Source organism: Brachyistius frenatus, unplaced genomic scaffold (genome assembly GCF_029030835.1).
Source record: "Brachyistius frenatus isolate BFR_SWC_R1_liver_20210118 unplaced genomic scaffold, ASM2903083v1 Contig_193, whole genome shotgun sequence".
Classification (NCBI taxonomy): Eukaryota; Metazoa; Chordata; class Actinopteri; family Embiotocidae; genus Brachyistius; species Brachyistius frenatus.
Genome location: NW_027210792.1, coordinates 387695 through 412138, shown reverse-complemented (window position 1 = coordinate 412138; position 24444 = coordinate 387695). Strand labels below are relative to the sequence as shown.

The window sequence follows — 24444 nt, the reverse complement described above, 5'->3', positions numbered from 1 at the left end:
GCCGCCGCTGCCGCTGCTGCCGCTGCTGCTGGGGCGGACGGTCCAGTCCACGCTCGCCTCACGTCAGGTACAGTGTGTATTTGTGCGTGTACACTTGTTTTCTGTGCTATTTTTGGCATTGATTTATCGTGGTGAACTGCTCACTCGCTGGCTGCGGGCGTGCATGTTGAGAAGATGAAGGAGGATAATGGAGGAGACTGAAGATGGCTTTGTGGGTTTCATCACACTCCTTAGATGATGTCGCCTCCATGGCTGTAACCAGGATGTGGTGTGTATGTGTGTGATGTTTGTGTTGTTGGCTAAACTGGGGGACAGTGAACAGCAGATTTTTATACATGGGAGGTTTGCAAGGTAGTGTCAGTGTCAGACCGGTTATACATTTATATAATGCAACAAAGATTCATGGTGTAATAATGGTGATTTTCAAGATTCTTGTCAGCGAGGAATTTCCTTGGAAAACATCCATTTCATGTGATTTGTGTAAGTATGTGGATTTAAGTCTTAGACTACATCAGTGTGTGTACAGTAGCATACACAGACACATGTTTTTGTTGCATATGTCGCTAGTATAATGTCACTGGTGTTTACTTCTTTTCTAGGTATATCAGTGGGTGTTTGTCATGCTGTGAGGATATATGTAATTACCCTGAGACATACAACAGTGCTTCAGTGCTCTGAGTCATCTCTCTGTCATCTTGGACGTTTGCAGCCTTGCTTCTTTCCATTCATCCAAAATAGTAGATAGCAGCTTGTACTCACTTCCTGTGCTGCTCTGAAGGTTAACTCTTTGTTTCCTCTGGCTCAGATGATCATGCTCTGCCGCGAAGAACTCAGCAACAGAGTCACGGGGGGCAGACACACACCGAGCCCAGTGACAACAAACAGAGATGTTTCCTGCTGTTGATGAGACCAAGGAGCAAAGGTGAGTCCCATGTTCAGCAGTTATAGTGTTTGATTACACTTCAGGAGCCAAACAGCAGCAGTATGATTCCTTTGAGATTTACTTTCTGTTTCTAATTTTATGTTTCACATCTTTACTGCTTCTGCACTAGAACCAACTCAATCGACATTCGTTTCTAACTTTTCAGGCCCATCTGGACCTTGACGGGTCCAAAACAAGGCAGCGATGGCAAAGAGAGATTACCTGGTGGAGGCGGCCAAACAGATCCGCATGGCCCTGGACAGCGAGGTCAATGAGGACTATGAAGCAGCTTTCAGTTACTACAAGAACGGGGTGGACTTGCTGCTGAATGGGGTTCAGCGTAAGTGGACGACAACTGCTCTTTACATGCTATGTGATACAGTGAATGGAGAATATGAGTGATTGCACAAGACATGTGATGGGAACTTCTGGACCAGAATAGAAACAGGAAGTCCCAAACCAAAGGTTCAGCACAGATTTTTTTACCCCCCACAGTGTCAGTAGTTAGCTGCGTGTTACTGTCTCTTGTCCTAGTTTAAAGGTTTAGTCAGGGGCTTGTCTGTGAGTTTTATTACATTCACAGAGCTACAATACTGTTCTCGCTCAGTGTCAAATAGAGTTTACTTGTTTTACAGTGGACCCAAACAAGGAGCGGCGGGAGGCTGTGAAGAGGAAGACGACCCAGTATCTGAAGAGAGCCGAGGAAATCTTCATCACACATCTACAGGATAACTTAGGAAAGGGGAGCTCTCACTTAGGGGTAAGACAATCACCATTAAATCATTTATATAAAAAGATTAAAAAAAGAAGTCTTGCTGACTAGTGTCGTGTCTCGGCTTTTACTCTTGTTGAATGAACATTAAATAGGACTTCGGTGTCGCTTCTTACATGAGATAAAACATTTAGTGCCTGCTGTCAGGAAATATTTTTGAATATATTCTTGCATCGCATTATAGCTAATATCCGTTGTGGTTTTCATCACCAGGGTTACAGCAGCCTGAGATTCCGTCCTATCAGACACCTGAGTTCACCTGTAGAGGACCTGGAGATGTGTAAGGTGGTAGGAGTGACTGATAAGGTACGACAGACCTACTACATACAGTATTTATTGCAACATAAATGTTGCTGGAACAACACAATGAAAATGTAAATGATCAACTGCACTTCAACAATAAAAGCTGTTTATAGTGAACTGCAATAGTTCGAGCCTGAGGACGGTATTTTTCATCCCAAAGGTGCTGATCGTGCAAAGTATGGTCAACAAAGAGACGTTTGTGGTAAAGGTGAGTATGCACTCCAGACTAAAAATCTGATGGACATTACGCTTTAACATGTATATATAAACAAAAACAAAAAGACGTGACCATTGGCTAACATCTGTCCAGTGATAGTGGAGACGTTTGGGGGGTTGTCGTCTGGCACCAAGCCAGTCCGTCTATTCTATGTCAGGCCAGTCGATGGAAGCTCTCTCCATCCTGTCTCCCTGAGTATCACCCTGCATTGATCCGCCTGAGAGCTCTCACCCTTTTAGCCCGTTCAAGTGCACCTCAAATGTCAGCTAGAAGAGAGAAATAACAGACAGTCGAGGGTGAAATCCAAGCAGCCATTCATTTTTTTTTTTTCTATGTCTGAATGAATAAACTTTTTCCATATTAATACACACATTTTTCTGCTTTGAAAGAAAGTGTACATTTCCCTCTCTAAAGAGATCCGTCACCATGTTTTCTTGCAGAGTCTGGTCAAGTCAAGCTGGGAGAGCAGGGACCAGTCAACCATCATTCCTCAAGGGGTGCCCTACATGGTTAAGCTGCTAAGATATTATGTCAGTGAGGATGCTGTGTATCTGCATCTTGATCACATCAAAGGTGAGCTTTAACCACCGTTCTCACTGCTGCTGGGACAAAGTTGGAAGCATTTTCAAGCTTTACTTATAAACAGTACCATTAACAACAATATAATCTAATGTCTTTTTTTTTTTTTGTACTGTTGAAGGTGGGAGGCTCTTCTCAAAACTTCACAAGCTAAGGAACGAGAAGGCCAAGGAGCACCCAGAATGCTTCACTTCTGGCCAGCACAGCATCAAGCTGAAGACCAGCCACACCTCCCCCACAATCAGCACAGACTACCAGCACATCAACCGGAGCGCAGCGCCGATTCCAGAGAAGTTAAGCGACGAAAGCCCGGATACGGACTTCCCAACCTCATGGCATGAGACTCAGCAGCGACTGGAAAGCTGCGGGACTCACTCCTACATCGAGGAGACAGGTTGTCTGCAGAACACGCGCTCTGCGGCGTCCTTTTATACCAAGCTCGATAAGCTCACTCTCCTTTCTGGCCCGACGAGCACACAGGTCGACACCCACCTCCATCCACCAGCTCCCAGTTTGTGTTTGCAATCCGGTGAAACTCAGGAAAAGTCCGCTCTTCCTCTCTCTTGCGCTCGTGTCAGTCAAGCTCTTGATGTCATGTCAGAACTCCACAAAAAGAAGCCTGGGATGGGACTGATAGAGTGCAGCTCTGATTTTGAAGTGGCTTGGAAAGCAGCTGATCCAGTGCACAACTGTGAGAAAAGATTCTCCTATGCAGTGACTGACAGGGATTTACCAAGAACAATAGGACAAACTACACCTCATACAAATCAGACCTCATTTATACAAGCAGGATCAGCAAACAGTCAAGATTTCTCTTGCTTGAGTTCCTCCCCTGCCATTTTGCATCTTCCTCTCCATTGCCAAACTCAGATCCGTGGCAGGGCATTGTGGGATACCAACGGCTCTCAACAGGGATCTGTTTTAAGTGGCGACTGTGCAGAAATAGTTACAGACTCGAAGCAAGACAGCAGCAGTCCCACTGCAGAAGAAAGAAATGGGATGGTAGTCATCAGGAGCACGGACCGAGCGGTGTTTTCTGACCACACGGACACAAGGCCTTCCTCTGCTTCACTCGGCATTGTAGAAAAACAGGGGACATTTCCAGGGGACCCCGTGGCCCTCACAGGGGTCAGATATAAAGCGGACACATGTGCCGGTGAGGCTAAAGACGGTGTAGAGGAGGCCTGTGAGTTGTTTAGTCCTGGAGAGAAGAAAGCGCCTGTAAAACAGGGATTTGTGGGCTGGTTCTCCTCAAGTGTTCATGGAGCTCCAACTCACGGAGAGAGGGAGGACGTGGACGCGTTCCTTAAACCAGAAGAACCAGAGGGACACGGAGAGGACCAGATCATAGAGGTGGATGGCTGGTGCCACCTGCCTCGGTTCCCTGTCAAGCCCTCCAGCTCTTCAGATAAGACCACGCAGACCTGCTGGGGGCTTCCTGAAGCAGAGGTGCGTGTCTGGGGGGCGCAGATCCTGTTGGCCCTGGAGAGTCTGCATCAGCAAGGCATCCTGTGCCGGGATCTCAACCCTAGAAACGTTCTGCTCACCAGCAACGGTGAGCCCAACGAAATAACAGTACATGTAGACACCCACTATAGTTTGCAGAGTCTAACTCGGCCTGACGATTTCACAGGAAAGGTGTGTTTGACATTTGTCAGCCAGTGGAGTGAGGTCCAGTCAGAGATCAGCTCCATTGCCATGGAACAGATGTACTGTGCTCCAGGTAAACACCACTGCTTACTCCTTAGTGTCACCTGCCACCTAGTGGCAATATGCAGTTGGTCCGCTTTATTGTGACTCACAGGGGAAAATGTTAAGCATTAATAAAAGTAAACTCATGTCATTGTTTGTTGACAGAAATCGGAGGGGTGTCCAGGGTTACAGAGGCTTGTGATTGGTGGAGTCTCGGGGCTTTGCTGTTTGAACTTCTAACAGGAATGGTAAGCTGAAAGCTCGGCAAGCATATTCAGAACTCAACAGAGTAAAGTGTGCCACTGTTTAACTTTTCATCACTCCTCTGGCGTTGGCTTCTCAAACTCCTGCAGCCCCTGTGGCAGCTCCACCCAGCAGGAATCCACTCCCACACGCAGCTGCTCATCCCCGACCACCTGAGCGCCGCAGCTGCGTCGCTGCTCACCGAGGTTAGATTTAAGGCTTGAAACAGGTTTTTGTTTTAAATGTTATGTTTGGTGACATGGAATTACAACACACACCGACAACACTGGCAGTGAATCTTACAGTGTTTGCACTCTGCCTTACACTGCTCCACAGCTGCTTCAGTTCGATGCCGGCTATCGCTTGGGTTCAGGAGGTGGAGGTGTAAGCGACATCAAGTGTCATCCCTTCTTCAGCGCAGTGTCCTGGAAAGCTCTGAGCTGCTAGCAGGAGCGGCTGCTGCACCTCTGATCCCTGTGGGAGACACTGGACACGATGATGGACACTCAGCTGAATCACAGCGTCCTAACGTGGCCCACATGGATGTAGCATCAGACACTGGTTTTAACCACATTTTGTGCTTCCCAAAGAAAAAAATGACATAATAAAAACTGAAACGGATCTGGTGAACTACACAACATGAAACTGATTCATTACTTTATTTTTTTAGACTTCTGGATGTCTTTGATGCAATTTGCATCAAGTTTAACACATCAGCTTATCAACTCCATGATGCATGCTTTACAAGTGACACCACTTAAACCTAAATTCTGACAATTTAAAATGTTTTAACTACCTACCATCAATTATTGTTAAAGGACAACAATAATGGGCAATAAATTTGGTGCATCTTTTTTGCATATCCCTGAATGTTTACTTCCTGTTTTGAAGCTGTTGTTATTCGAGCCCGAGCTGTGAATGGTGCGAAAGCCCTATTGTTCTTCAAGGAATTCTTCTTCCCTTTTATTCTCGTTCCTTAAGCTTAATCGCCTTTTTGCTTTAACATACTCAAAAACTCATGAAACTTGGTCAGTCGTGGTGAAAATTGACGTATTGTAGTGGTTTCGCGAGTGGGCGTGGCCAAATGGCTCACTGGCGCCCCCTAAACTGCAGCCCCGACACCTAGTTTCACCTACATGCACAAAATTTGGTGGACATGTAGACCGTACCTATGGCCATCTGCCTCGACCGGTTGGGGTGAGAGGAGAGCAGAGAGCGAAAAGGACAGTATAGAGATACAAGAGAAGAACTGTTGGTGGAGACGACAATCGCAGAGCAGAGACATGCAGCTCCATGACGGGACATCTGGAAAAGAAAGAACAGAAACTAAGCGAGTGAAGGAACTGAATGGAGACAACAGATAATAAGAAGAAACTATGGGAGAGAAAAAGATGGTGAGGTGTGAGTTAAAGAGTAGGAGGAAAGAAACATGCTATAGTATGACTTTTTTATATTTTAATCGACATGCTATAGTGACTTTTTTTTTAATCACATTTCAGACGACATGCTATAGTATGACTTTTTTTTAATCATATTTCAGACGACTTTATGTGACATTGTTAAAGAAAAATGTTATTTTTTTCAACATCTTCACTTCACTTGTTTTGTTTAAACTTATTACACAGCACTACAAGTTAAAGGAAAAACCTCCATAAATGAAACACAAAAGCAGAAGCAGCTACCTTCATCTAAGATTTTAGTGAAGCCATCCTTAAAGCTATCAATCCCATTAGGAGGCTGTGGCTCAGATGGTAGTCTGTTGCGCACTAAACGGTTCGACCCCCACCTCCTCCGGTCCACATGTCTAAGTGTCCTTGAATGTGTGTGAAAGTACTCGTGACACCTTGTACGGCAGCTCAGTCTCATTAGTGTGTGAATGGAAAATCCTGTGAAAGTGCTTCGAGACCGTAAGGTGACAAAGTGCCATTTTACCATTAGTTTATTCCTAAAAGTGTTGCCGTCAATATAAAAGCATAAAAACAACTTCCGTACAACAAGTCCAGTCGAGTAATGCAGGTTTTATTGTTTAAAACTTTCTTTTCTTTTAAATAGTCTTTTTCACACAGCAAAAAGAGAATTTTCCTCATATTTTGTGAAACAGATGGCGCAAAAATTCTGAGGCTTTCTTCACTTTAGAAATTTTAAAACATAGTGTGTCTTGGTTTGTGGCCCAATGTGTGCTCATTGTTCTTTTCTCAACCAAAATAATATCATACTATGCACTTTTGCATGTAATTACCATTCATCTCACAATAAGTGGAAACTTTTTCAATTGTATGTAGAAAATGACATATGGCGCACACGAGTTATAGAGTATCTTTTTTTTGATCTAGAGACAAGCACCAGAAAACCCAGAGCCCGACGTTTCGCCACAACAGCAGCGAACCTTTAAATCACTACCAGCCTTACAAATGTCCATTGCACAACCCGACTGTTCCCCAAAAATCCTCGCACCTACTTTTAACCAACAACACAATACATGAACTGCAGTTACGGTAATGTTCATCAGGTGAGTACAGCCACTGTTTGTGTAGGGTGGTTTGTTTGGTTGGGCCTGGAGTCCACGAGGGTTCACATGTCGAGGAGCAGCACCCTGGGGTCCTCCACCACGGACTTGATCTTGCGCAGGAAAGTGACGGCCTCTCTTCCATCGATCAGACGATGATCGTACGTCAGCGCGACGTACATCATGGGACGGATCTCCACCTGGACGAGAGAAAACACACTCAGACCAAATTCGTCATGCAGCAAACAGACCTGCTGAACAAGCAGTGAAGGTAGAACTCAACTGATAACAATTCATTTTCAACTTTAAACAAGGACAGAAAAAGCTTGTTTTCATTTGCATCTATTGTACGGCTGAAAAGATGCTTCGATTAAACTCGGTGTGACTTATGAATAACATCCGAGGCAGTGCATGTTAAATGAGGTATACAAACTGTCATTAGTCGTAGAGATGTATCAGAGCAGGCGCATATTTATTAGGAATGTGCCTGTCCGACAGTAGACACCAACCTTGCCACCGACTGCAACAGGCCTGTCAAAGATGCCGTGCATGCCTAAAATAGCAGATTGTGGTGGGTTGATTATCGGGGTGCCAAACATGGACCCAAACACGCCACCATTGCTGATGGTGAACGTTCCTCCGTCCATGTCTTCAACAGCCAGCTCGTTCTTACGGGCCTGGAAACACGCAAAGACAATTCCCATCACACAGTGAGAAAGTTTCACAACGAGGAACAGAATGAAAAAAAGCTTAAAATATCTCATAACATGTCACATAAAATGTTACCTTTTCTCCCAACAGGTTGATGGCCTTCTCAATATCAGCAAAGTTCATTACCTCGACATTTCGGATTACAGGAACCACCAGACCCTGAGGAGGAAGTCCCATTACTGAAGGTTCTGCCCTTCTTGTTAGAGACAAGTGAGGTATTGAGCTCTTACACTTCGCATCACCATATAATGCACTTGCCTTACCTTTGACGTGGCCACAGCCACACTGATGTCAACATAGTCCCTGTACACAATCTCTTTGGTTGTGTCATCAATTACTGGAAACATAAAAGAACCAACATATTTACAGATTAAATCATCAGTACATTTGCTACCAAGATTACGTTTGTTTTTGTGTGCACCGTTTTCTGTTGCATGTAAGTAAAAAGCTATGGCATGTAAAACCCACAGACCGGTATAGATTTTTAAAAGGCAGCAATGAGAGCCCACTTGTCACACTGTGGTCTATCTAAATAGGTCAGAGTGGTCTGAAGGAAAGGAAATAAGTTGAGAGTAGATTTTGAGGTCGGGCAATAAAAGATACTGAAACTTAAATCTTGTCCTTCACCACACACACTTGCAGCAACTCGACACCAAGCGTGCAAAGAAACAGTCATACTGGCACCACAACGTGAGGTGGTTCAGTCTTTTAGGGTGAAATGTGTACCGGCATTGACAGAAGGTTGGTCAGACAGAGCGTACGCAGCAGCCTTCACAAACGCAGACATGAAGCCCAACTTGATGTTATGCTTTTTCAGGAAAGCATCTTTGTACGAATTCCTCATCCCCGAGATGTTGCTGCAGGAAAACAGGAAAAAAGAAAAGAAAAACTGTTGAGATCATCCAGCAGTCTGGCAACAAGCAGACACTGGATTTGATGGAAGTTGTGACAATAAAGGAGGGCAAAAAAAACAACTACCAGTGGACCTATAAGTCTGGCACGGTTTGAGGATTTGAATACATATTTCCACAAAATTTACAATTGTGCTTATTATAGACTAAAAAACAAACAAAAAAAAAGTGTGTGTGGGGGGGTGTTATCACTAAAAAACATGAAATATTATATTCATGTTGTCCCGTGACTCATAATCTCTGAAAGTGATGGCCGACCACAGCCGCTGACAGATCAACTGTCTCATGTTATTTAAAGTCTTCCATGTACTCGACAGGTTGTTAAGTTGGTTCATGTTTTTTTTGTGGTCAAGCCACCACACAAATATATACAAACAAGTCATGGGAATAGTTTTAATTTTTTTTAACCAAGCTTCAATATTGGGTAATAAATCTGACATCATTTTCAGGAGAAAAAACACATACTTTTTTGATGGCTATACAAAATGCTGTTGCAGATAGTGGTGAATAAAGCTATTGAAATTGGCCTGCTAATTGTTTCACTATTGGTCATTTTTCTCTTGTATCTCTCTTTTTAATTGTTTGTTTTCCTGTCTCTAACCCTGTTGAAGCTCTAGGGTTTCTCCGCTAACATAATTAGCCCCTCCCAAGACACAGACTCTCCGAGAAAGGAGAGAAGAAGCGATAAAAATCTTCACTTTCTAGAGCCTGTAAATCTTATTGGGCTGTCATAAAAGCCCATATCGGTTGAGGCAGCTCTCCCACTCAGAGCACAGGTCTCTGTGGGCCTCCGCAGATGCTCCAGCCTCCTGTTCTGACTAGCTCCTTCGGCTCCAGATGAGCTCTGGCCTGGGAAGTCTTCCTCCAGACCGTCAATGTCAATCCAATTAGGATGCATAGAAAACCCTGAATAGCCGAAAGCCGACACCGCACATTTGCGGGGAAAAGAAATCCTCAAAGTGTCCTCTTTGGCACAGGGGGCAAGTGCAGACAATAACATTTCCTTGTAAATTAATAAAACCTGTTTTAACAATTCTTATCTTGGTTTTAGATGGAATTACGACCAAATATTTACATTCCCCCGTTTAAGAGGATATTGGGTTTCAAAAAGCTTTTCCTATTGGAGCGATTCCAATCTATAACCATTTGTGCAAGTGTTGTTTTAGCTTTTAGCACTGATACATGTTTACCGTATGTACACGTACTGCAAACAAATGTCTATTTAGACAGAATTGGACTCCTTTTTTTCAGTCGCATCTTTTTACATGTGTTAATGTAGCAGAGCACATTTTGCGTTTATTATCTAAAATAGCATTGAAGGTTTAATAATGTAGGTCAAATAATTTTGAATTTCCTACCTCATGTCGACCTCATTAAATGTAGTGAGCATCGCGCAGGTGTTTTGGGCTTCCTTCAGTCTCTGGGCAATTCTCAGTCTCATGCGGTTTATCTTAACCTAAATAAAAACGTCATTAGTCTGAGTAAACAATTTCCACACTACTACACTATTAAACCAACCTAAAAGCTCTTTACCCTGCTCTCTGTCCTGCCTGCTTTAGCTCCTCCGTCTGCTTGGGCTGCCGGTGCAGTTGGAGCAGCAGTGGGCTTGATGGCGGAAACTATGAAAAAGACATAAAACATTTTTTTTTTTTAAGTAGTCGGTGTCTCCAGATACAGAGATTAAGTGGAACTGCTGAAAGCTGCTGCCTACAGAACACCAAGCAATGATTAATCATGCGAGCTGGAGGTCAAGAACACAGATGTCAAGCAAAACAGTTCTCACATGACAAAGACCGTCTGGCTGATGACAACTAACCTGGTTTGGTGTCCATAGCATGTGCTGGCACAGGTGGCACAGGGGGCATGGTGGTGGGAATGGGGCCCACAGCTGAAGGGGGAGGAGGTGGAGGAGCAGCAGAAGGTGGTGGAGGGGCTGCAGCGGCCGGGGCCTCGGCTTTTGGAGCTTCTGCAGCTTTGGGAGCTCCGGCTAAAGATACAGAACAGTTAGGACAACACGGGCTTAAAAGTAACGTGTTAAGTAAAAAAAAAAAAAAAAATGTACAGACCTCCTTTTCTAAGCTTGAAAAGTGGAGTTCCTCCCTCAACCTTCCCTCCATCTGGGACCAAAAGCTCCTCAATCACTCCAGCAGCCGGAGATGGAACCTGCACGGATGTCTAATAGCATAATAATAGAAAAAAAAAAAAAAAGTCTAAATTAATCACACGTTCAAGGCCGTTTTCTAGACGCCGTGCAGAATACCTTGGTGATGAGGCTGGTGCCGAAATATTATATGCAAACTTAAGCGTGAACATAACTAAAATGACAAATTCCTTACATTTGTTACAGTTTAATATTCCAGTTTTTGCGCCTCATACTCTAAAGGTTTCTTATTTAAAGGCAAAGCCTGACAATCAATAGAAATCTCACACATAATGAATTTGTATGCCATTGTCTTAGTTTTACCTTATCAGTCTCAATTTCACACACCACCTCATCCTCAGAGACGGTGTCTCCAACAGCTGTCAGGGAGAAAAACCTTGTTTTAGCGTCTGGCTGCAGTCTGTATTACAAGCAACTAATGTATGTTTATTAATGAAAAGCATTACCTTTCTCCCACCTCACATCCCCCTCTGTGACAGATTCTGCAAATGCAGGGGTCTTGACTGTGATAATTTCATTTCCTAGAGGACAAAGACAAATGAATGGAAATGCATCTCTTCACTCCACACATCAGTATGAGTGTGATTCAGATTCAGATTCAGACACGTGTAAAACTGAAAGACGAGAACAGGCTAAAACGTACTGTAAGCTACAGAAGTCCTGAAGTACTGGATCTGGAAGACATTGGATCGGGGATCGTATTTTCTGAAGATGAAAGAAAATTAAAATTAAAATCAGAGAAGAAACAGAAATCCGAAAACAGATTACATTAATCATCAAATTAGGTTTAAAAGATTTTCTCCTTCGGATCTGGCTTTTGCGTGAGAAGCGACATGCACTCATTTCTGATGAGTCGCTTAAAGAGGAAACGGACTTTTCATCAGCTCGGGGCTGAAAACACATCTGGCATGAAAGTCACTCTTTAATTGTACGTCTGGTGAGCATGTATACTTACACATTGTTGTTGAATGTGATAGAGTGGCCGGCAGATAGAGCTGTTAAGAGGAAAGACAGGAGGAACCGTGTAAATAACTTATTGTGACAACGAGATAAAAGTCCACGCTTCAACGGTAAGCACACGTACCTCCTGTGGCCCGACGAGCGAACACACTATTGCCCTGTGAAAAGATAGTCAAGCATTACAAAACATAGGCAACCTTTTTTTTTTTTAACTTTTTTTTGCAGATTTTCACAATCATAACAATACTTGTAAAAAAAAATAAAAAATAATACGTACTCATAAATCGGTTTACGTTAACATCTGGTTAAATACTAACGTCTCATAGTTGGAGAGAGAAATCTGCACCGCAGGTCAAAGGTCACTTCGACTATGCCAGACAATGAGCTTCGACGTGATCAATAAAATGATCAGGCAGACAAGAGGGTCTGTGTGGTGCAGCCTGAGGACGGGAACAGTCATTGGGACGGATAGGGGCGACAGTGAGTTAACCACTAATAATAATTAGGTTAACTGTTAAACCCTCACTCGCTCCTGTTCACATCTCAAAGTGTCCTTGGGCAAGACCCTGAACCTCAGGTTTCTCCCCTTGCATGGCAGCTCTGTCACCATTAGTGTGTGTGTGTGTGTGTGTGTGAGTTGTGTGTGTGTGTGTGTGTGTATTGTGTGTGTGTGATTGTGAATGGGTGAAAAACATGGTAAAAGTGCTTTGTAGAGCACAAAGGTAAAAAAGAATATATATAAATATATATAAGTATTTTAACTTCATAGCTATAATAACAGCAGCATCATAGTTCAATTATCTACTAATCTTACTAACGAGCTGATAATTCATTTCCAACTAGTTTTGACGTGACTTTACTGCACTAGCTTCTATTGCAGCTCCATTTAAAAATAAAATATCTATAACATTAACACGTAGTTAAGCCCAACAGGTCTTTTTGAGTTTTATTTTCTAATATGACCTCAGCATGACAGCTAGGAGCAGCTAGCTGACCTACCGCTGTATGTAGCTCAGCGTGGCTAGTTCTCGGAAGCTAACTCAAGTGTTATTGAATGTTATTGGACGAAGACTATGGAAGCTGCTTTGGGTCAAAACGCTTTCAACGTCACCCTGATATAAACAGCGGTTTGTTTTTGTTTGTTTGTTTGTTTGTTTTAAGTGTACCAGAGGCCGGAGGAGGGAGGCGTCAGACCGTCCTTGGCTCTCGGCCTGTCCGCGGCCTGTAACAGCGAGCCGGGCTAACGCTAACGCTACCCCGCGACGGGAGGCGGCGAGGAGTCCCGCCGCGGGCGGCAACGGCGGCGCTTTATTTCGGTGTTGCCTACCTGGCGGATGGCAGAGAGGGAACGGCCGAAATTCCTGGTGAGACACCGGGAATGGGATAACATGGTCGCTGTGTGACAGCAGGCTGTCAACGGGAAGGGAAGCTCCAGTCGCTCGCACGCGCGCACACAACACAACACGCACGCACGCACACACACACACCGACGAGCGAGGCTCAGGCGGCGCGCGCAACAACCGAGAAAAGCGGTGTGGGACAATCCAAGTGCTCGGGAGTGTGGGGGGGGAGGGAGGGGGAGTCCTTATTATGGTACGCTCTGGCCCGCTTTACTCCAGATAAATACGAATAATCTTCTACAAATTAAGGCAAGACGCAACACAGTTCAGCCAAACTTATAGATATCTTATATGTAACAATAGTAAAGCGTAAATAGAATAAACTGTAATTTAATAGAAAACGGTAAGGCTCAAATAAGTTAGGTAACTTTTTCAAATGACCTGGTAATCTATTTTCAAAGATGCTGCCAAGAGTATTCAGGAAATTATTTGTTTATTCATTGAAATTTCTTTACTCTGGTTTTAACATAGCCTATTTCCTCGATTTGCCTTTGTGTTTTTTTGTTGTTGTTGTTGTTGTTGTTATATAGTCTACACAGTTTTCACCTGTCTCTGGGCCATCAATTGCTGTTTGGAGTTTGGAGACAAAGTCTTAATGATAGTACTCTTATTACCACTATTAATAAAGACATGAGAAAAGTAGAGAAGTCCATATTGATTTAGCCCTGCATCATGTATGACATCAATCTGATCAAGTTTGTGTTTTCCAGAAATAATCCAAAATTAGGATACAATTATTGGGCTATGAATATGGATGTGCACTTCCAAATTGCCGCAGTCATTTTAGTTTTTCCCTGCAGATTTCAATCCGTTCGGTTTGAATAAATGCAACTATTATGTACCAGGCTGTCACTATTGCATCTTTTTCACAGTGCATATGGGTGGTGAGCCCATGACCACCTCGTTGCTTTCACATGGCCACGCCCCAGCTCCGTCTGATGCATCGACTCTCCTGCACACCCACTCACCCACTCACAGTCTGCGCAGGCCATCAGCTCGGCACCACGTCCCAGCGCAACAGGTAAGGTCCCATCAGTGCCGCTCGCTCTGTCTCTGTGAACCGTGGTTAGGCTGCAGACCCGTGGGAGTGGGATACACCGCATACCTCCAACTCGCTTCATTTCAAAACTCATCACTTCAGTTTAGGGGTTTTTTTTGCGAGAGATTTGCACTTGTGGGTGTTTTTGACACTCACGTATGTTCTTTATAGTATGGGTTTTTTTTTTTTTTTTTACTCTGACAACTATTATCAAAATGTTTGGTGAGTTTTTAATTGAATTATTAAGTGGGTTTTTTTTTACTGTTTGGTGAGTGTTTCAGATTTTATAAATCAAAACCACTATGGTTATTCTTTCAGTATAAATTCAGATAGTGAAAAGAGTCTACCTTCATTAGGTATAGGTTTAAGTTTTTTTTTTTTAAATGTAATTGTAAATTGTATACTCTTCTTCATGCACTAGGCAATAGCCAATTCAACATTTATTGGTGTTCAGCCAGATACCTTACAGAAAATTTATAAACAATGAAATTACTGTAAAAGATTTGAATTAGCTCAGGCTTTTCTTGGTGTTCTAAGTAAGTGTACTTATTTTTCTTATAGTAGTCTGAATGTTTATTTATATCAAAAGTAAGAAACAGACACATAATTGGGACTCCTGTAAAAATAGAAAGTAGAATCTTTTCTTCTCAAGTCCATCAATTCCCCTTGTTTGTAAAGTTGTGTTTATTTAATTAATAGTGTTACTGCACAAAAACAAAAGAAAGAAAGAAAAGAAACACAACTTAAAATACAAGCTCAAACAGAATGAAGCCAGTGACCCGAGAACCGGGCAAAACATTTTTTTTTTTTTTTTTTTTATCACTGATGATTGTCTTGATTATTCCTTAAGATGAAAACCATAAAAAATAAAGACCTTTTCATGATAGTTTCTCTTGTAAATAAAATATATACGCAGCCCGTTTCTTTTGCGTGGTCTGTGGCTCTCATGAGCTGAAATTTACCCTTCATGGTTACATCACAATTCTTTTTATCCTTTGCGTTAACAATTATTACAACCCACAGATGAAAGGATACAAAAGAATACACTCCTTTATTTAAGATCAGTATTTATTGATTTTTTTTTTTTTTAACTGAAGGGAGGATCTTGAAAATATTGTAAGGCTCTTTGGTTTTCTATCAGTGTAACATTAAGACTACATTTCCTTGTTAAAGTAATTTTAAAATGTAGCTTCTTTATATAAAAAAAATGATAGCAGTAAATGTTATGTCAATTCGTTTTTTTCTACTCACATTAATATACTCTGTCTTCGCGTTTAATTTTTTTTTTTTTTAAACACAAGACGAGGCATGATTTTTTTTTCTGTCCACCATCCAGCAGCTGACATCTGCAAGTTGTATAAACCTGTAATTTTTTTTAATTATCCTGTAATAGACACAAGGCAATGTAAAAAAAAAAAAAAAAAAGCACATACAGGAGTTAAGAACAAAAAAGAGATATACATGTTTATATATGTTTATATATATATATATATATATATATATATGTATTCAAAATGTTGCTTTTTATTATTTATAATCTGAACTTTCTTCTGAATTTCTGTCTTTTCAGATTCTTATATATCACATAACTCACATTCATCAAAGTGTGTGTGAAGCCCTATAGTCAGCATGAACCTCAGTCTTCCTGACCGGAACATGCACAACTCGGGTGATGGCTGCCGAGAGGACGACAAACCTGATGTCATGTTGCCCTGCTTCCGCAGAAACATGTATGACGAGCCTCTGGCCTCATACTCAAACAGCTCCATCATTTCTCAACTCCTCCGAAAGACGATCCAGAACAAGAGAGCACTAGATGAAAGCCATTTCTATCTCTCCGGCTCCGCTGCCGCTGACTCCGGCCAGGAGGACCGGAGCAGCGTCTCCTCTAAAGACAGCACAGTGGAAGCCGCATCCCCCGGTGGTCACGTCCCTGCAGGAGCCAGCCCAGAGGCAGAGCTCCCCATGACTGATCATCTGCAGGCCAAGAGGGCCAGAGTGGAGAACATTATCAGGGTCATGGCTGGCTCTCCCAACAGCAGGCCGCATGGAGACAGTGAGAGGTGTGACACAGATGCCAGAGACCCCAGGGAGGCCAGAGAAGCATACAGGGAGAACAAACGTAAGCAGAGGTTGCCTCAGCATCAGGAGCATAGTGCTGCTGGACAGGTGAGCAGAAAACCTGCAAGCAGCAACAGCGATAACTGCAACACCAAGGACGAGGAGTGTCACAAGTTGAAAGAGCAGCTCCACAGCATGCAAAGGCTCCTGCGTCAGCTCCAGGAAAAGTTCCTTCAAGTTTACAACCAGGAAGATCCTGAATATGACAGCAGAGATGAGGCAGAAGTGGGTGTTGAGCATGACATCCTGGGAGAAAGCACAGAGTCACGTTACATAAGCGCTGAGGATGATTTTGAGAGGAAGAGCAGCAGGGTGACTGCAGACTGTAAAGGCAGAATGAAAGTAGTAGATTACGTGGTTCACCAAAGAGAAAGTCAGACTCTACAGGACACCCTGAAGCAGGAGCTCTCCAGGGCTGTAAATGATTGTGTGGACAGGGTGTTCAAGAAAGTGTCTTCCACAGGGCTGGACATGTCCCCTCAGCGTATGTGCTCATCGCCAGAGATGCAAATCAGCATGGGTGCAGACAGGAAAAGCGGGCAGGCCAGCTCCACCCTCGACCAGCCCCAGGCTGAGGAGGCTGCAGTAAAATCACACTCGTTGGACTACTATGAAAGCTCTGAGGCTCAAAGCCCGCAGGACCAGACAGAGGCCCTGTCACTGGTGGTCCGCAAGCCGGCAGTGGCCCCTCTGACTTCAATCACCCCGACAGTGAAGAGGCCCTATCCTGTGCACCAGACACCCTTTCAGTTCAATTATAGCACCCCTCTGCATGACAGCCACATCCTCGAGCACCTTCTCAAGTATGGGCCCCATTCCAACTTTGGGGGTCTCCCGTGCATGCCCCCATCAATGGACAGGACCTCCCCAGACTCGGTGGACCTGCCCTGGGACACAATCGCCATGAGGTCCAAGGTGACGTCCAGCCACCTCGGCCACCACCCTCGTCCCTCCACCCTGGGGGCGGTGACAGTCGACAACCTGTGTCTCCCTCACGTCAAGATCGAGTGTAGTGAACTGCAGAGCATGGCTGAACGAAACCCCTACATGTCTCTCAACATATCCTTTCACTTGAATGTAACAGTTGAGTCAGAGCAGCATTTGCCTTTTCTTGATGCAGAACTAAGAACTCACAATCTCGTATTTTTCTATTCTCAAAATCACAATGAAAAATAGATAATAGTCTGATGTAGGTTGAAAGTGTAGAGATGTGACTTTAATGTTTAAATACAAATATCTATTAAGGAATTACTATATTTTATTTTACAGTATATATATTTAAAACTATCTATTTTATTTATCTGCTCAAATCGACACGATCGGCAGTGAAAACCTTGATGCTACTTTGTAATATTGTGTACTATTCCCACAGCTGAGTATGTTTGATAATTTCTTATATATACAGCATTTCCCTTTTATTTTATACAAGCTGCCCATGTTTCAGCTCTTCCATTTTGAACAATGGCTGGTTGAGGTTCATTGCAGCATGGGCAGTTCCAGTAACAAACTTCAAGGAGAATTTTTTCTTTGATCTCGCTAACCCCATAGAAAATTATAGCATCTTCTTTAATCTGAGCAGAGTAATGACTTTAAGTCTAGAAAAAGACAAATAAAAAGGAATACAAGGCTTTGATAAGAATTGCCAGGAACAAAAGCCAATTTTTCAAAGGCAGAGAAAGCATCGGTTTCTGTTTCAGGAAGCGTCGTTTTTTCAGACTTGAAAAGGTGCAGGATCTATTTCTCCATCATCAGAGTGATAGGGGAGCATCTAAAAGGTCACATCTGAGTGCTGGTGGAAACCACAAGTGCCTCCCAACCATAACACTTGAGCTCTTGTCTTGAGCATTTGTTGTTGGATACCTTTGTCAAAATGTACATGATTGAAGTGCAAGATAACAATAATTCTGCTTTTGTAGCAACTCAAAGAAAATCAGATTGTTTTGTTCAGGAAAAAAAAAATCTGGACACTGTTTGAAAACTTTAAATATATTTCTGTTAATTCTGGGGTTGCTGACACCTTCAGCAAATATGGTTTGAATAATATCTTAATTCCATCATCCACCAAAAACTACTTTCTTTAATATTGTTTATGATAAAGTAAATAATCCTAAAAATAATCCCTGAAGTGTTGAGTTTTGTTGATTGACTTGTTGCAAGGTATTAGAAAGGAATATAATGTGGGTCTTCCTCTCAGGATTCGCTTCATCTTTACTGTGCAAAGAGCTCTGCTTCTCTTTGAACAATACCACATAAATCTTTCATCCAAACTTCCTCATTTCAAAGCTAGGTTTCCCTAATAAATGTGTGGTGTGATGACCCGATAAGGAAATATTATGACCTAAGGCGAGGTGGTGGACTACAGAGGAATTGGTCCCGGGCACCTTCATGGCCAAAGGGGGAAAACTTGTGAAAGAATTGCATTTATTAGTTATTGCAATATCGAAAATGTTTTTATATACCGCGTGCTGAACAAATGATAAACGGATTCTTTCTTTCGACCACTTAAATTATTTTAAATACGACACACAAACAAAGAAACTATTTAAAATATACTTCAGCTCCAACATGTTTGCAGGGTTTTTCCCAAGAAAAAAAAAATATAGCAACATATGCTCTCTTTAAATCAACTCAATTATATCCAAAAATCAGCTTCTTTTTTCAAAACATTTCCAAACAAGCTGTCTTAACTGCCAGGCATGAAGTGCTTTGCTCTCTAATTAAAAATCCCTAATCTAATTCGTAATTCTGTTTTGCCAATAAGCACATGTTAGGGTCATTATTGACTCCCTGGTTAATGCCGAGCTGTTCTTTAGTGAAATTGAATTTAGCTGAAGATCGAGGCAACACAATACCCTGCTGTGCTATCACTTTGCACTGGACTGTATGCTGTGTGTTATATTTAATTGTCAGTTTTTCCTTAATGTAAACGTGAACATCCAGGAGGGTCTCACCCCGAGTCATCTGAAGAAGGCCAAGCTCATGTTCTTCTACACCCGCTACCCCAGCTCCAATGTGCTCAAAACCTTCTTCCCTGATGTCAAGGTATTCTTTTTTTTTTTTTACATATATACATGAATAAAAAAATAAAAAAAAACACACTTTTTATCTTAAAATGTCAAACAGCCTACAGAATTGTTTGTCCTGTGTTTAGCTCCCTGGTATCCACTTGTCAGTGTGTGTTTGGGCCAGAAAAAAAATCAGCAGTGTGTCGGAGGAGAGAAACAAAAACGCAGAGGGTTTAAATAACAAAGGCACTGAGCTGCTAGTATGTCCTGGGGGCAGAGGGAGATACAGGGGCATTCTCTCTTTAAAAAAGCCACTCCAGTCAGCAAATGGAGTGACAAAGGACTCTGTAGGCAAGGCATTGCTATTGAGTGTCAACAGAGAGTTGGTATTAGAGACTTGTGCGGTAGCAACCAAGCGGCGGTGAGCTGGTCCTAAACACAACATCCTGTGTATTTTGGCCTTGGTCTCGTGTCATCCTTTTCTATCTCCTCTTTTTGTCTTCGCCCTTGTCTCCTCTGTTTTCCCATTGTTAGCTCTTTTCATTCAGCCTCCTTTGTTTTACCTTCCTGCTTGTCGCACCAGCTCGCACTTATACCTCCTCTGCTGCCTTCCGTCCAATTTTCCCCAAAACACCTCTCGACTTTCTCTTCCACCTCTTCTCCCATTTTCTCTCCTGGATCTCTAAGCTAGCGCGGGCCCCTGCCTCTCAATCTGCTCTGACCCCCGGGGTCAGGGGGGAGGATGCTGTTGCTGCAGCCCTGCGAACGTCTCCTCCTTGCTTACAATTCTGTGGTGGGAAGTGGCACTGGACAAAAGAGCACCTAATCCCAGTGTCTGATTCCATCCTATCAGCCCGAGTCAATGAGAGGGAAGCTTCCTTCTCTCCTTATGCTGCCGCTTTCTCACCCACCACACCAGAGAGAAGAAGCGTCTTTGATGCCTGCCCAGCCCTTAGGCATTTTTTTTCTGTCTTTCTGGATGACGAGATAGAATAACAAGACTAATGTCAAGACTGAGTTTAGAAATACAGAGCCCTGACAGATGTTTTTTCATCCCGGACATTGGTGGGAAAAGATCAGAGCAATTAATGCTGCGTAGAGTGACAGAGCATTAGGAGGCATTTTGCCCTACAGGTACCAAATTCAGGTTTTCGGTCAATAATGGAAAGGTTTTCTAATTCTAATACATCAGACAGCCATTAGATTGTTGATCAAAAAGGCATGAAGAATCATATATTTATATTATACCTCGTCAATTTTCAAATTGAAACCTGAAATCATATATTGCATTTTAAGAATGATCTGTTTTTATTTGCCATCTTCACAAGGAGGACAAAAGTCACAGTCAGCAACAAAAGCCACTTCCACAGCTACAGTGGGATGATTCTTGTCGTGGCTTCAGTTGCATGCAGGCCTTTTAATCCTTTGCAGTAAACTTTTGTCTTAATGGTCAACAACTGTTTTCTCTCCTTTTCTAGTTCAATCGCTGCATCACCTCCCAGCTGATCAAGTGGTTCAGTAACTTCCGGGAGTTCTACTACATCCAGATGGAGAAGTTCGCCCGCCAGGCCATCGTTGATGGCATCAGCGTTGTCAAAGACATCACAGTTAGCAGGGACTCTGAGCTCTTCCGGGCACTGAACATGCACTACAATAAAGCCAACGACTTTCACGTAAGTCACTTATTAGTCATCCCTCTTTAATGCTGTAGTTTGAATTGTTTGACAAAGGTAGCTGATTTGTTTTGCTGATGGGAGTTGCTGCTCTCGTATTGTCCATACGGTGTGCGACTGAGATATTTTCAGGCCTAATCTTCATTTTTTTTAAAAAAGCATCTGGAATAATACATTTTTATTGCCATATATTTAGAAAAAAAAACCTTACTCAGACTCTCAATCTTAAGGCAAAAGTGCAACACTTTGGAAAATTTACAAATATGTTTTCTGACGGCAAGTTTGATGAGAAGGTCGATACCTCTCTGATTTGTGTAACCAGCAGCAGCCAGTGAGCCAAGCACAGACTGGAAGGTCACTAATTAACACACTCAATTTGCCATTTTACTGGAGAGGTTACGCGCACCAGAGTATTTCCTGAGTCTGTGCAGAGCCTCCAGGAAGGCACTGTGCTGGGTCAAGAAACACATAAACTCCCATCAAATTGGAAATGACAGTTTGGCTTTTGTAAAGGATTAAAGAAACAGGATTTTTGTAACTAACTTGTGATTTTGAGGTGTATGACTTGTAGGCAGATTTAGTTACTTTTGGAAAAAAATGGATGTTTACCCCTTTTTCAATTCTTTATGCTAAGCTAAACAGCTGTGGGTTGTAGCGTTATATTTACCGCACAGATATGAAGATATCAGTCATCTCATCTAACTCACCACAAGCAAGTGAATAAAGCGTATTTCTCCCCCACCCCAAAATGTCAAACTATTCATTTAAAATGCCAGAGTTGACACATTCATCGCTTACTAACCGGCAGAAGTACGTCAGGCCTGAAAGCATGTGGCTGTGGTCATGTATGTCTGCGTGCTGACCTGTGTGTCACACTGCACCTGTGGCTGGCCGGGCCTTTACAGCCATTATCTAAACTCCAGAGTGATGCTTTATCAAACTGTGGGAAGAGGAAGCCGCAAAATCCCACTAAAACAACTCAGGATTAGAGGACCAGTACGCCTGAGCGAGACCGAGATTGCTACTGATGCGGAATGCTGAGAAAGACGCTGTGGATTCCGAGGGAGAAGGCCGTTCGGTGGGAAAGGGATGAGACCGTTTTCTTTACCTTGGGACCAAGACATTCCTTTCCCAGGGATGCTTTTGTGTCAGGAGATGAGGGGAAAGAAAAATAACTTGTGCCAACAACTGTTGTGCTAACTGGCCAGTGGATGGGAAACAAGTGCAGCATGGATGGTTTTCTCCCAGCATCCCTTGCATCTGGCCTTCATTTATTCACGTGTTTTTGTGGAGCTTGCTGTACTTACAGGCCACTCACAGATTCTTTGCCCCACAATAACTACATAAAAGCCTCTCTTCGCAGCTAAACATATCCATCTCAAGTCCCATACCTGAACCTATTCATTTCAATATTTAGCTTGTTGTCATATTCCTGGTCGCATTCATAACCACGCTTTGTTGTTTTGGAGCTGGGCAGAGTCCCCTGAAAGAACATTCACCAATAGTTAGTTCAAGTTCAAGAAAACAAGACTAGCTAATCAAAGAGGCCTCTAATTGAAAGTTAATGATCGCAGCATTGCATTTATTTTACGACTGCAGAGAACAAAGAGTTGCATTGCCTTTCATCAGCTGGAGTGTTTGAAGACCTGCGCTACAGGTCTTCATTTCATGAATTTTGGACTTTGAGAAAACTGAAGACAGTTCAGTGTGTGTCAGTACATTTGTAACACAGCTTCACGTGAATAACGAGATTGACTTTTAATTTGGAGTCTTTTCTCTTACTTTCCAGGTTCCCGACCGGTTCCTGGAGGTTGCTGAAATCACCCTGCATGAGTTTTACAACGCCATCTCTGCAGCCAAAGATTCAGACCCCTCCTGGAAGAAGGCCATATACAAGGTAATCTGTAAACTGGACAGCGACGTCCCCGAGGAGTTCAAGACATCTTCCTACTTATAGGTCGAAGAGGAGAAACGGTGAAGGAAAAAGTGATTTCTGACTTTAGTCACTTGACAGTGTTATTTCATCACTTCTTGTAGTGCATTTTAGTGAGGTGAAATGTAGATGAAATTTGTATAAAAAACAACAACCAAACTTTCCCTTTCCACACACACCATTTTAAAAGTTACAAATCTATAGTCTGAAATATTGTGCTGTGCTTTTATGACAAAAGCAAATAATAATAGATACTGTAGTAATGCTCTTGTGAATTTATTGTTTAGTGTTTACATATATAATCTGCCTCAATGCATTTAGAGAATTATTGAGTTTGTAGATGTGTAAAAATGTTTATGAAGATGTGATCATTCATAGTGCGGCTTGAGTTTATTTGGAAATCACCGTCAGTATTAGTTTGTTTTTATTTCATTTCAGACCTGTGTGTGTTGTGTAAATGTGCATGCGCTGCTGTTATATGTTGCATAATGTACTAAAAATATGTTGTAAACTATGAGCTTGGCAGAATGCATGTGAAAAATAATGCAGGTCATGGTTTTTATTATCATGTGTAAAGGTACGGCTCTTGTTATGTAAAGAACAATCATTTTCAGATATTTCAGTGACAAACATTGTACTGGAGGATTATGGAAATTAAAGATGCACTAAATTATAATCTAAGACTGGTGTGTTTCTTCAGCAATAATCAATAAATGAATATATATTTCAGTGTTTATAAGAAACAAGATTCACCAGGTGAATGCTCTATTTTTGATTGCAAATGTTTGACTATCCAGTGAAAATACTGTGTCCCAGTGCCGAGCCCCTAAGGTGCCTCTAATCCACGTCCAGCAGCCAGCTGTTAAATGTCCCCCAAACTATGCTGTTCACATTGTTCACCGAAGCCAATTCAAGTCAACTTTCTAAGGCCTGCATTCATTGTGTGGCCGGTGCGGATGCGGACAACTGCCATGTCTTAAAAACAGCCACAATGCATTCCCTCCTAATGACTAATGCCCGAGGTGACCTCATATCGCAGTTGTGCCACCAAAGCAAAATTCCACAAACCCGTTGACTCTTTCTTCCAGGCACCCGCTCAGAACAAGCTGATCGCAAACACACACAGGCCAAGTTAGATGATGTCATTATATAATCACAGATGGGCTACTCTTCATTCGCTGGACTTAATATAAACCAGACAATCACAGCAGCGAATTAAACATGATAAATTAAATTCACTGCCACCTGTTTGTGTCACTGTGAATGAACACATATGAATGAAGTATTGAACACATT

General features: G+C 42.6%; 3 protein-coding genes across 3 annotated transcripts; 2 read left to right on the top strand and 1 right to left on the bottom strand.

Annotated features, from left to right (window-relative positions):
• Window positions 1-5604, top strand: rps6kl1 (ribosomal protein S6 kinase-like 1). Its single transcript, XM_069718508.1, has 12 exons — window positions 1-67; window positions 806-922; window positions 1089-1262; window positions 1558-1682; window positions 1908-2000; window positions 2158-2205; window positions 2655-2787; window positions 2915-4348; window positions 4427-4516; window positions 4651-4733; window positions 4839-4934; window positions 5065-5604. Exons 3-12 carry the CDS (start codon window positions 1127-1129, stop codon window positions 5173-5175), a joined length of 2349 nt encoding a protein of 782 aa, XP_069574609.1. The 5' UTR covers window positions 1-67; window positions 806-922; window positions 1089-1126; the 3' UTR covers window positions 5176-5604.
• Window positions 5605-6726: 1122 nt separating this feature from the next.
• Window positions 6727-13426, bottom strand: dlst (dihydrolipoamide S-succinyltransferase). The gene is made up of 15 exons (XM_069718509.1): window positions 13305-13426; window positions 12102-12135; window positions 11973-12012; window positions 11661-11722; window positions 11464-11538; window positions 11321-11376; window positions 10923-11031; window positions 10673-10843; window positions 10390-10475; window positions 10215-10312; window positions 8672-8802; window positions 8209-8282; window positions 8021-8104; window positions 7744-7911; window positions 6727-7434 (listed from the first exon to the last, which is right to left on the bottom strand). The coding sequence occupies exons 1-15, from the start codon at window positions 13365-13367 to the stop codon at window positions 7300-7302; spliced, it is 1386 nt and encodes a 461-aa protein (XP_069574610.1). The 5' UTR covers window positions 13368-13426; the 3' UTR covers window positions 6727-7299.
• A 2619-nt stretch (window positions 13427-16045) lies between these two features.
• prox2 (prospero homeobox 2) lies at window positions 16046-23765 on the top strand. Its single transcript, XM_069718552.1, has 4 exons — window positions 16046-17596; window positions 19472-19579; window positions 21021-21215; window positions 23005-23765. The coding sequence occupies exons 1-4, from the start codon at window positions 16046-16048 to the stop codon at window positions 23170-23172; spliced, it is 2022 nt and encodes a 673-aa protein (XP_069574653.1). The 3' UTR covers window positions 23173-23765.
• Window positions 23766-24444: the final 679 nt, after the last annotated feature.

Excerpts from the sequence above, each read along its gene's own strand:
- prox2 (XM_069718552.1), top strand. The coding sequence starts at position 16,046 with ATGAACCTCAGTCTTCCTGACCGGAACATGCACAACTCGGGTGATGGC. Across the intron at positions 17,597-19,471 it reads ACCCCTACATGTCTCTCAAC|ATCCAGGAGGGTCTCACCCC; the intron begins ATATCCTTTCAC and ends GTAAACGTGAAC. Across the intron at positions 21,216-23,004 it reads ATAAAGCCAACGACTTTCAC|GTTCCCGACCGGTTCCTGGA; the intron begins GTAAGTCACTTA and ends CTTACTTTCCAG.
- dlst (XM_069718509.1), bottom strand. The coding sequence starts at position 13,367 with ATGTTATCCCATTCCCGGTGTCTCACCAGGAATTTCGGCCGTTCCCTC. Across the intron at positions 11,032-11,320 it reads GTGAAATTGAGACTGATAAG|ACATCCGTGCAGGTTCCATC; the intron begins GTAAAACTAAGA and ends TTATGCTATTAG. Across the intron at positions 8,283-8,671 it reads CCAACCTTCTGTCAATGCCG|TAATTGATGACACAACCAAA; the intron begins GTACACATTTCA and ends TTATGTTTCCAG.
- rps6kl1 (XM_069718508.1), top strand. The coding sequence starts at position 1,127 with ATGGCAAAGAGAGATTACCTGGTGGAGGCGGCCAAACAGATCCGCATG. Across the intron at positions 2,001-2,157 it reads TGGTAGGAGTGACTGATAAG|GTGCTGATCGTGCAAAGTAT; the intron begins GTACGACAGACC and ends TTCATCCCAAAG. Across the intron at positions 4,734-4,838 it reads TTGAACTTCTAACAGGAATG|CCCCTGTGGCAGCTCCACCC; the intron begins GTAAGCTGAAAG and ends AAACTCCTGCAG.